General features: G+C 41.1%; 1 protein-coding gene across 1 annotated transcript; it reads left to right on the forward strand.

Annotated features, from left to right (window-relative positions):
- The first annotated feature begins 553 nt into the window (after window positions 1-553).
- LOC308086629 (5-hydroxytryptamine receptor 3C-like) lies at window positions 554-11,787 on the forward strand. The gene is made up of 10 exons (XM_080430251.1): window positions 554-608; window positions 766-829; window positions 1,855-2,021; window positions 2,664-2,708; window positions 6,733-6,839; window positions 8,154-8,323; window positions 8,960-9,123; window positions 9,295-9,505; window positions 10,199-10,387; window positions 10,774-11,787. The coding sequence occupies exons 1-10, from the start codon at window positions 582-584 to the stop codon at window positions 11,073-11,075; spliced, it is 1,446 nt and encodes a 481-aa protein (XP_080286377.1). The 5' UTR covers window positions 554-581; the 3' UTR covers window positions 11,076-11,787.
- Window positions 11,788-12,418: the final 631 nt, after the last annotated feature.

A 12,418-nucleotide genomic window follows, 5' to 3' on the forward strand; every position in this document is an offset into this window, starting at 1 on the left:
GTTGTCCAAACACGTATAGGCAAAACAGAACAGAGATGTAAAAAGCCACCTGATTTGGTGAAGGTTTTTCCCAAGGCACTCTTGGCTTATTTTATGCTGTCTGTGCCACTGCATGTCTTATTTGGGATTAAGCCTACTGACACAAGGTTAATTTGGGATTAGCAAGAGTTTGCAAGTAGGTATTGGATTAGATCCTTCTGCACCGTTTTAGAAACGTCTTAAAATTCTGCAATCGTTCCTCTCTGAACAATTGATTAATATGAAGAAAGTGAATACTTAAGAAGAACTATGGTCCAGTAATTTTCTGGGGAAATATTACTGTTACTTTGCTTTATTGTTTATTTGGACAGGACCAATGAACATTCAGTACATGAATGTGAATTCAATAAGATGAAAAGTATCTCATGTAAACATGGCGGATTTAGCTGGAAGCTCATTTCCATCCACAGTCCCCACACATCATTCAAGATTGATTGTTTATGTAAAATACCTTTGCATTGGTTATAAATTAATCTGTGATCTGCAGCCATTTGGAAGCTGAAGAAACCATTACACTCTGACAGCGTTGAAATCACAGTGTGATGGCTGACAAGAATTCTAAACTGAAGGTAAATTGTGTTTTCATGGTGCATACTGTCATGTCTCATGTGTAGGTTAATTGTAAGACAAAAAAACTGGATTAAGCTCTGATTGTGATAAACACTTCTAGTTCTGTCATTTTTAACTGTTGATTATATTACTTAATCTTGCTAATGTCAATTTTAGCTGCTCCAGCCATCAGTCCAGCCCTTTGTGATTTTGTGCATCCTTACCATCAGTGTCATGAAAGGTAAGGAGTGGTCTTTTAATATTGATGCTTAATTTTTTTTGTTATCTTGCTCCAACCACCACCCCAGCATCCACTCTAATTCTCTCTAATTCTAATTCTGTATGAAAATGTTCAGAAATAGAGAAAATAGCATATCTACAAGAATCAAGAATCAAGGTGGTTTTATTTGCCACTAACTTATATTTAGTATTTATAAAGCAGTGGAATGTTGTTGGGACTTATTTTCTTGATAGTGTGCCATATAAACATTAAGAATGATGACACCACATCACAATAGAATATTTCAGATTTTGATTGTCCATATACATAGCAACCTTTATTTATTTTTCTTCTTTTGAAATATTTTCAGGATTATACAACCCAGAGTTCAGAATGAATGTAAAATTAAGTGCAGGATGTAATTTGCATACAGATGTGAGGGGACTTGATTTAATTGACTACATTCTTTTAAATATTTAACTTTAAAAGAAAATCCTCTCTCACACTTGTGGCAGTGTGCCAGTGTCCAGTGACCACCTTGCCCTGTGCCAATGTTGGCACCCATGCCTAAGGTTGCCCACCCCTGAATGATAACATGATATATCAAAGCAAGCTCACAATGTGTCCCAATTCACCATGTTGTGTGTTTGTATTTTGGCTATATTCAGCGTTCATTGTATAACAAGTTATACAGGGTTTAAGTGGTTAAAGGTAGGGTAATTGATTTGCAATTATTCAAATAATTGCAAAATGGGTCTATGTTCTGATAGTACTCGTTATAGGTCTTTATTAAACAGAAAATGCATTTTCAGTGCTCTCTCCTGATTGGCTCAAATGTTGTCACCTGAAAATGTACTATATTCTGTTTACTAAAGAGCTGGAGAGACCCCTGTGACCGAACAAACGCTCTATAGAAATGATTACTATCAAAATATAGTACTTTAACCTTTTTTACAAAAACAACATCACTTACCGTACCTTTAATGAGTTAACTTAAAGTCTGTAAGATAACAAATAACCATAACATGACCAGCGTCGTCCCACAGCTCCATGTGATGGTGCCATTGTATTGAACTGTACGCGTCCGGATCCCCCTGCTCTCCTGGAGGCTCTGGGACCTGTCTTCAAGCTGAGCGCCATACGGCCCGTCATGAACATGTCGACTCCCACCTATGTCAACGCATCCTTCACCCTGTACGGTATTCTCGGCGTGGTACGTCCTCTTGGAGAATCAGTGAACATTCTGTTCTCCACAACATAGTTATTACAGAGTGGTCAGCAACCTTTTTGACATGAAGTGCCATGTTTTTATTTTCTTGATAGTCAGTGTGCCATATCAACATTAACACCATTTCCAACAGATTTTGACAGTCCATAAATACAACAGCCTTTTCTTTCATTATTATTATTTTCTTTCACATCAGGACATTTTGTCATTAGACCCCAACCTATCTCCCAGACTCACTCCCCAGTCAGAGTTCAGGGTTTGAATGAATGTAGAATTATGTGCAGGATGTAATTTACATACAAATGTGAGGGGACTTAATTTAATTGACTACATTTAAAATATATATTTTATTTTATTTTAAACCAGAAATCCTCTGTCTCACACTTATGCCAGCATGTGCCAGTGATCACCTCTCCCTGTGCCAATGTTGACACCCGTGCCTAAGTAACCCCTTGTCACTCAGACAAGCGGTTTATAGTATTTCATTTAGTTGTGTTATGCAGTCTGGACTTTCAATTGTCAATTGAGAAAAATGTAGTTTAATCTCTGTAAAATAATAGGTCCATGTAAAGAATTATATATTTCTTTATTTGTTTTTATTTTTTTTTGCATAAAAACAAAAAACAGGATGAAAAATCTCAGCTTCTGACTACATTCATCTGGCTCGATTTTGTGAGTATTTGATCGTAAACAATGTAAAACAATTACTTGTGGCTGACTACTAATTGGATGTTACTTCATTTCTTTCACTGTTCTACATTCTGACAACAATAATTTGATGACCGGGTCATCGGTCAGTAGGAGACTCAGTAGGAGACTGACTCTTTGAGTCTCTGCCGCTCATCAAATTATTGGCTTAGGAATGAGACAAAAACAAAAAAATCTCCATGAATTCAAGGCTTCATGGAGTGTGAAATTGAAAATAAGCAATTTTCTGGGTGAACTACTCCTTTAACTCAGTATACAGTGGTAGCCAGTTGGTTTCTTCACCATTTTCAAACCAGTACCTTTTTCACCCCCAGGTACCTTTTTCGGCCACACCCCCAGATTCTCAGACACGCCCCCCAGATGTATTGTATCTAATTTCAACATGTAGTGTGGCCATTCAGCCACAGGGTGGCGCGTTCACACTGAGCACCATCACAGTGACTGTATCTCCTTCCACATTTATCTACAATCTACAAACTCACTGTGAGCTTGTAGATCTGCTATTTTCAATCGGCTGAAATATATTTAGGGCTGAAGTGGTTTGTGTGTTTTGTAATTGTAATCAAAATCTACAAAGTAACTAGTAGTAACCAAAAGTTTTCATTTAATTGTAGTGGAGTAAAAGTACAATATTTTCCTCTGAGATGTAGTGGAGTAGAAGTAAAAGTATTAAATACTCCAGTAAAGTAAAAGTACCTCAAAATAATTATTGTACTTAAGCACAGTACTTGCGTAATTTTCAGATGGGGGTTCCTGGCACAACACTTTTTCAGATGGGGGTCCGCAGCCCAAACACATATTAATCTGGGGGTCCTTGACTTGAAAAGGTTTGAGAACCACTGCTGTAAGAGTCCATATGGACCCCTAGTGGGCCCCGGACCTGATGTTGAGAAACAGTGTCTAGATCAGTGGTTCTCAAAGTGTGGTCTGGGGACCCCCAGGGGCTCCAGGGGGTCCCCAGCTAAATGATTGAATCAGTTGATTCAGTTACAGATCTACAGAGCAGAGGAAATAGCCAGGGACAAGCCCCAACCCCCCACGTGGCTGCTACTTCTTTGTTCAAAAGCAGGGCACAGATTTGCATGTCAATGTCACTGGCTGACCCAGGAAGTCACACAAGACACATACACACAGACTCTCAGCTGAGGTTACTTGAAAATAGCTATTCTTCAAGCTGAGAGACAGATGAAGCAGGGACCCCTTAGCTGAGAGAGAGATGAAGCAGGGACCCCTTAGCTTAGAGATCTCTCTCTCTCTCTCTCTCTCTCTCTCTCTCTCTCTCTCTCTCTCTCTCTCTCTCTCTCTTCTCTTTCTCTCAGTTAAAGGAGTAGTTCACCCAAAAAATGACTTATTTTCTATCAATTGCACGCCCCATGAAGCCTTGAATCCATGGATTTATTTGTGTTTTTGTCGCATTCCTAAGCTAATAATTTTATTCCTGTCTCCTACCGGCTAATGTATCCGGTAGGAGACACAAAGTAGATTATTTGTGTCTCCTACCGGAAATACACCCGGGCATCAAATTATTGGCTTAGGAATGCGACAAAAAACTAAATAAATCCATGTATTCAAGGCTTCATGGGGTGCGCAATTGATAGAAAATAAATCATTCTTTGGGTGAACTCCTCCTTTAAGGGGTCCCTGTTTCATTGTGTTAAAACTGCAGGACAAGCAGGTCAAACCCCAGAGCAGAGGAAATAGCTCATCTACAAGCTTATTCCCCCCCACTACAACTTTAGGGGAACATTAGCCAAAAATAGCAAATCTACAAGGTGAAAACACATCACAATGAGACTTTGTAGATGTGCTATTTTCTGTAATTTTCAGTTAATGTGGTCACATACAAGCCTGGCTCAGAGACAAAATCAAACATACTTCTTCTCCTCTGGGGTCCCTGACACAACACATTTTCAGATGGGGGTCCCTGGCACAATACATTTTCAGACGGGGGTCCCTGGCACAACACATTTTCAGATGGGGGTCCCTGACACAACATGTTTTCAGATGGGGGTCCCTGGCACAATACATTTTCAGATGGGGGTCCCTGGCACAACACTTTTTCAGATGGGGGTCCGCAGCCCAAACACATATTAATCTGGGGGTCCTTGACTTGAAAAGGTTTGAGAACCACTGCTGTAAGAGTCCATATGGACCCCTAGTGGGCCCCGGACCTGATGTTGAGAAACAGTGTCTAGATCAGTGGTTCTCAAAGTGTGGTCTGGGGACCCCCAGGGGCTCCAGGGGGTCCCCAGCTAAATGATTGAATCAGTTGATTCAGTTACAGATCTACAGAGCAGAGGAAATAGCTAGGGACAAGCCCCAACCCCCCACGTGGCTGCTACTTCTTTGTTCAAAAGCAGGGCACAGATTTGCATGTCAATGTCACTGGCTGACGCAGGAAGTCACACAAGACACATACACACAGACTCTCAGCTGAGGTTACTTGAAAATAGCTATTCTTCAAGCTGAGAGACAGATGAAGCAGGGACCCCTTAGCTGAGAGACAGATGAAGCAGGGACCCCTTAGCTGAGAGAGAGATGAAGCAGGGACCCCTTAGCTTAGAGATCTCTCTCTCTCTCTCTCTCTCTCTCTCTCTCTCTCTCTCTCTCTCTCTCTCTCTCTCTCTCTCTCTCTCTCTCTCTCTCTCTCTCTCTCTCTCTCTCTCTCTGTGTTAAGGGGTCCCTGTTTCATTGTGTTAAAACTGCAGGACAAGCAGGTCAAACCCCAGAGCAGAGGAAATAGCTCATCTACAAGCTTATTCCCTATTAGTTAGTGAAAAGGATCTGCAAAGTTGGAGGTCAGGGTACGATTCCTACTTGGGTCGCCTAGAGCAGGGGTCTTCAACCTTTTCAGGCCAGGGACCCCCAAACTGATCGGGAGATGGAGCAGGGACCCCCTACCTCGTAGGGTAGGGGGGGCTACCACATATATTGTATATTCATGTATACAATTGTGTTTTATATTGCCTGCTCCTATACGCACCTGCCCCAGTAGGCGTACAAAATAAAAATTCTCTACAAAATATGTATAAACATACCATGTTAGTGTGCATTGTGCCTCCATTTATCTGTTTGCTATGGATTCATGTTATGTTTAAAGACAATTTGACATTTTGGGTGAAAAAAGAAAAATAAATGTTTTATTTTTTTCAAACAAATGTTTTTTTTTTCAAACTAAAATATTGTTTAATCAAACAACAATTTCGCGGACCCCCTGCAGTACCTCCGGGGACCCCCTAGGGGTCACGGACCCCCTGTTGAAGACCTCTGGCCTAGAGCCTTGTGAAAAATGATGGTGTTTTTTACTTTACTGGAGTATTACTGTAGTTTGAGTTGCTATTTTTGAATAGCCAAATAAATCTAAAATGACAGAGACATTACTTTGTAGATCTTGATTACAATTACAGAACACACTAACCACTTCAGCCCTACAGTATATATATTTTGAGTCATTATTATTATTATTATTATTATTATTATTACCCTTATTAAAAGAAAATATATATATTGTGATACAAAATGCCTAAATAAAGCAATAGATATGAAATACATACTGTAATGAAATTGAAATGAAAAAGGTTGAGAATCACTGGGTTAAACTGTAGAATATAGTTAAAGGGATATTTCACTTTAAATACAAATTGAAATGTGTGTGTAAACCCTTTACACACACGTGTTTTTTAAATTGTCTCTTTAACAAGAAAAAATGCAGTGCAAATAGGACTTGGTTTAGAATAGTACCAATAGTTGCTCGGCCCTGCCATCTACTGTCCACTTACTGTATTGCACGGTGGGAAAAAAAATAATGCTAAACTCCTCCCTCCAAGGCAAAACCACCCCCCCAGAGGGGTGTGGCTTTGATGGGTACCTGAGAGGTACTGATCTAGTGGGTACCCAATGTGATGATCTCAACTGGCTACCACTGTACATATATCCCACTGCAGGCCTGCTTTGTGTACAGCTCAATAACACTTGTTTGTTGTTTTAGTACTGGATGAATGAGTTCTTCAGCTGGGACCCGGTCCAGTGTGGCACCGACAAGATTGGTCTACCCAGAACAAAGTTTTGGGTTCCAGATGTAGTGATCAACGAATTGTGAGTTCTGTTACATGTACTACATGATTGTCTCTTAACCTGATAACACTCTGCGGCCCGCGGCTGTTTTTGCATTTTTCAGACAAACAAACAAGTGAACTGTACATAATTGTGTGTCACCTACCTTGGCAAGTTATATACCATTTTAAAGGTACAGGTCTTGTGATTAGAAGGATGCAAAATGTACCAAGATAGCATCAAAACTGACGCTACAATCAACGCCGAACTCTGACATACACAAACAAACAAACATTCACAAAGCTGCAGCGACTTGTTGAAAGTTGAATTCTACTCCGCCAATATGACATATTTCCACAAAAATTATGTTCTTCCTTCGAGGTGATTAAGTGATATACAGTATAATGTCCAAACCCCACAGAAACCCCCATAGGGCATAGCAGTGGCTCCACAAAATAAAAAGGCCATTAAGTTTTCCCATAGTAATTTCCAAAAACATATCAATTATTTTAAGCCTAGAATCAAGCCATCCAGGCTACTGGTGAATCATGACCATAACACATTTGATTTTTCACAGAATCAAATGTTTTATGGTCATGGGCTGGGTAAGGCTTCATACTGTGGCCACATTGTGTTTTCCAGCTCAAATGATAATAGCGGTGTTATAAAGGCCTCTATTTATAGAAAATATTCAGGTGAAAATTTAAAACCTTCTATTCCAGTAAGTTCAAACTTGTATAACTCAATGTCATTTGCACATAGAGTAGATTGTTTTTGCTGGGGAAAAACTTTAAAGTGTTTACCTTCAAAATGAGACCATGCCCACGCATTTATTCCAAATGGTTCAAGAATCAATTTACTTTGGGTATGCTGTGTATAGGCATTCTTTGCAAATTATACAGGATTGAAGTAGAGTCGTTCCAATACCGATACCAGTATTGGAAAAGCTGCCGATACTGCCCAAAAATGATGCCAGTCTATGCCAATCTGATACCACGTAATTTATAATATGATATTTTCATTTGCACTGAATTATTTTCAGTTGATGTTGCAATACTGTTTTATACTCTTTACATTATTATTTTACTAACTTGTGGCTGCACTTTAACTATTATTAATGGAATCGTTATTTATTCCTAAAGATTGTTATTTTATTACGCGTTGGTGTATCGGATCAGTACTCGGCATTATAGCCTGGCATTGGCCAGTGAACCCACGTGATAAGTCTAGCTAATACCAGGCTAATGTCCTGATGATGGGTTAAACACGAGGAATGACTTTAAAATACTTTACAAAAAGGTCATTCTAGAGCTGTATGACATCAGTCTGCTGTTCTGCTTTGTTCCCGTCTTGCAGCATGGACAAGAACGACGCCCCGTCTGTCCCCTACGTAACCGCCAATCACCGCGGCCGGATAAAAAACTCGCTGCCCATGAGAGTAGTCAGCTCTTGCAACCTTGACATCTACACCTTCCCCTTTGACGTCCAGAACTGCACTCTCACCTTCAATTCCTACATGTACCTCGGTGAGGTGCACCGCTTTGCTCAAGAAGGGCTCCTCCTCAGCACCCAAATGTCACATTTAGTTTTGTTTCAGATACAAATAGTTTTTGGTTGTTCCCTCACATGTGCTTTGAAATTGAATACTGCTAATAATGGATAGAATAATGGAAATTATATGGACATTAGATGGACATTTCTTAGATCAAAAGTAGCAGATCTACAAGCTCAAAACGCTTTTCGAGCATACAGATCTGCTACTTTTTTTGTTTGTTTTATAACTTAAAAAAAAATTGGGGGGGGGGGTATTTTGGGGGTATTTTTTCTGCCTTTATTGATAGTATAGTAGACTGACAGGAAATGGGGAGAGAGAGTTGGGGAGTGACACGCAGCAAAGGTCGTAGGGATCGGGAATCAAACCCTCGACACGCTGCCAAGCTGCATCAGCAGCCTATAGTGCCCGGACTGCTACCCTAGCCGTCCGGGCCCATATCTGCTACTTTTGTGTGACCCTGTAGTATGATCAAGTAGGGCGTTCATTTACTAAAAAAAATCAAAAAGTTAAAACATGGAGATGAGAGGTTTCTGCCCGACATCATAACTTACCTTTTTCTTCTTATTTCCTTGTATAATCTCTCCTTTGGTCCCTCTTCTCCTCTCAGAGAATGAGGTGAGATTGAATCTTGGGAAATCACTAGAGGCTATTCTGAAGCGTTCCAAGGAGGTGATGTCAGCCAACGGAGAGTGGGAGCTGATGGACATCACATACACTAAATATATCCTGCAGTTTACTATGGTTGGTGGCATCGATGAGCTAGCATTCCATGTAAGTTTAAATCTTAAATAGGCACTTTACCACTGCGCCAGCCGAGCACTTTAAATCTAAAATCTTAAACATAATCTATGGAATATACTGATAGCAGATATTGATTGTAGTAATAATACCCTGAACCCAGAAACAGTGAACCTAGGAATGGTTTGTTCTTGTCCCTTGTAGATCAGAATGAGACGCAGGCCTACTCTCTATGTGGTGAACCTCATCCTTCCCAGCTGTTTCCTCATCACAGTGGACCTCTTCAGCTTCCTGCTTCCTCCCCAGAGCGTCGACCGCTCCTCCTTCAAGATGACCCTCATCCTGGGCTACACCGTCTTCCTCCTCATGATGAACGACCTGCTGCCGGTCACTGGAAGCAGCATACCTCTCATAAGTCAGTAGTACAAGCTGTCCAGGCGTAAAGGCCAGAGGACTAGCTGTAGCCTTCTGTACGGCTTAACTGAAATGTCATGTTTCTGAAGGACCATGGATTGTGTGCGCGTGTACGTTAGGGTTGCCAACCGTCCCTTGAGATACAGAATCGTCCCTTATATGGACACTAAAAGACGTGTCCCCTTATTGAACTGATAAAAGGACACACTTTGTTCCTTATTTGTGGGAATCAATCAAAGACACACATGTTACAAGTTCAAACAGTTCATAAGATCGACGTTCCCCGCAGAATTATGCATGCTGGGGTTCAAGTGGATAATACACAAAAACTATATATACAGTGAGATTACATTTTTTTCCTGGGCGTCCCTTATTATTTCTTGGAAAAATACACCCAGCCGGCTGTCCTGTATTTGAATTTCAGGTAGCTGGCAACCCTATTATTACCACTATAGATGGCACAAGGACTTCATGTAATGTCATCCTGAAGAATGACTTCCACAAATCACACAGGTGATTAGAGAAGGAAATGGTTCCTAAATCACTTTGATAACAATGCTGTCTAGTCTGTTATTGTTCTGTGAGTGTGTGTTGGGAATATAACCTTTCAGATGTGCTGCATGAGAACAATGCCATGTTGACTTCCATCACTCCCTCTACTCTCCTTCTCTCCCTTTTATCTCTCTCTTCCCAGATGTGTTCTTCTGTCTCTGCCTGGCTCTGATGGTGGCCAGCCTACTAGAGACCATCCTCATCACCAATCTCCTGTGTGACTCCAGTTGGAACATCACTCCGGTCCCCCGATGGGTCCAGGTGTTGGTCCTACATATCCTGGGCCCTCTTGTAGGCCTTCCTCCAAAACCCAGAGAAAAAACTAACTCAGGTATGGGAATAATATGGTACTGTATGAGTTATATAATAATTAAATATAGGTTTTATTCCACTGTAGCACCCTAACCAAGTCCACATTCCTATATACATCTGATTATGTTACATCCCCAATGGAACGGCGACGTTAACAAACTCCTCTCATAAAAACAACACAATGCATAGCATCCAATGAAAGGAAATAACCAAGTACATTTAGCTGACCATACATGCACTGAATTAGGAGTAGGCCTAGTGTACCTGCATGTGCCAGAAGGGCCAGATGATGTCAGTTCAGAACTTTGCCGTTTCTATACACCCCGTTCACTCAAAGCCAGTGATCTATTTAACTCCCATGCCCAGCTATTTTACACTAATGTCATGTGCATACCTGTTTCCTAGAAGTGAAAGCCTGCCCTCTGGTGGCAGTGGAGGACAAGGCTGATGAGAAAGCTCCAGAGGAGAGGGGGCCAGAGGTGGAGGATAAGGCCCTGGAGGAGATGAGGAGGCTGGGTAAAGACCTCCAGGCCATCCGCCTCCAGGTTGACCAGCAGCTGACAGGGAACCAGAGCTCTGAGGAGTGGGTCCAGGTGGGTTTCATCATTGACCGCCTGCTCTTCATCTTCTACATCATCTTCATATCAGTCAGCTTCATTACCATCATCGGTATCTGGGCCAGCACATATGCAGCTGATAATATGTAGATGACCACTGTTTGTTACCCATTATTGTAGACCAGGGGTCTTCAACGTTTTTCAGGCCAAGGACCCCTTAGCTGAGAGAGAGATGAAGCAGGGACCCCCACTACATATTGGATTCATGTTAAATGTGAGTTTTTAGACATTTAACGACTTAAACCCTCAATACTTTGTAAACTTGACCTTTGGCTTGGTCTGCTATTTTTCCCTTGTACACCAAACCTCTTTGCCGAAAATAGCCGATCTACAAGCTCACAACGCGTCGCATTGTGAGCTTGTAGATTTGCTATTTTCATCTGATGCTCCCCCCAGAATAGTGATGTGAGGTTTCAAGTGGTTAATATTTTTTTTTTAATAAAGTCCCTATCACACAAAGTTTTGGCGGCCCCCCTGCAGTATCTCTGAGGACCCCCTAGGGGTCCTGGACCCCTTGTTGGAGACCCATGTTGTAGACAGTAACATAAATGTTTGTTGAAATTGCTCAATATTTCATAGTTTTGTGTTTCTTTATGTGAAGGCTTTTGTTGGTTGGAATTTGAGTTAACACTATTGGACACACACAGTCCCATACAATTTGCTTAAGTAATTCTATGTGGTTGATGTGGATATGGTTTTGTAGAATCTAGGAAAACAAGTGAACACTAAAACATTCCTTGAAAACAATTGACTAGTTTTTCATGTGAGAGGAACATCCCTGCATGTCCCCGTCCCTCTCCCTCTCCCCTTCTTTGTCCGGATTGAGAGATTGAGAGAATTCCATCTGGGCAACCCAGCTGAAGATGCTTGAGTTTGTTTCTAACTGAGTGTTCTGGTATTTAGGACTGCCAATTTGTCATATTACGGGATTTTCAGTTTCAGTGTGTTCAGTTGTGTGAGGTGCACTTGTGAGTGTTTATGTCAGTAAAGACTTCCAGCTTTTGCCTACAACCTTGTTTGTTCTCTTCTTTGCATTTTGTGTCCTACCTTTCATGTGAGCTTGACAGGAGTACTTAATTAAACAATGTTCTCAGTCTGATGTTTTGAAGCAACATTAGATTTTCAGCAGCCACCAAAAGCTCACAGAAGTAAGCACATGTTGCATACAACAAAAATGCAGTATAATAAGATTGGAACCAACGATGCTTGGTGTGAGATTAATTACAAAGGCCAGCTAGTAATGAAAAGATGCATGGTGTCAGTCAAAATCCACACCTAGGCCTACATTTGACCTATCACCTAACCAGCTCAAATGGCAGCACTGCACATAAAAGAAAATGTTGGACAGAGCCTGCAACCTAAAATCTGCACAGGTAACATGGGAAGCCTCTCTGTCTTCAACCATTAGGCCTATACAGTATGTCTGCACTCTG

Source organism: Gymnoscopelus braueri (assembly GCF_963280865.1).
Source record: "Gymnoscopelus braueri genome assembly, chromosome: 6".
Lineage (NCBI taxonomy): Eukaryota > Metazoa > Chordata > Actinopteri > Myctophiformes > Myctophidae > Gymnoscopelus > Gymnoscopelus braueri.

What these genes read in the sequence shown, in the direction of transcription:
- LOC308086629 (XM_080430251.1), top strand. Translation starts at nt 582, where the DNA reads ATGGCTGACAAGAATTCTAAACTGAAG. An exon ending in ACAAGAATTCTAAACTGAAG is followed by an intron (nt 609 to 765) that starts GTAAATTGTGTT and finishes TGTCAATTTTAG; the next exon opens with CTGCTCCAGCCATCAGTCCA. An exon ending in TGTACGGTATTCTCGGCGTG is followed by an intron (nt 2,022 to 2,663) that starts GTACGTCCTCTT and finishes AACAAAAAACAG; the next exon opens with GATGAAAAATCTCAGCTTCT.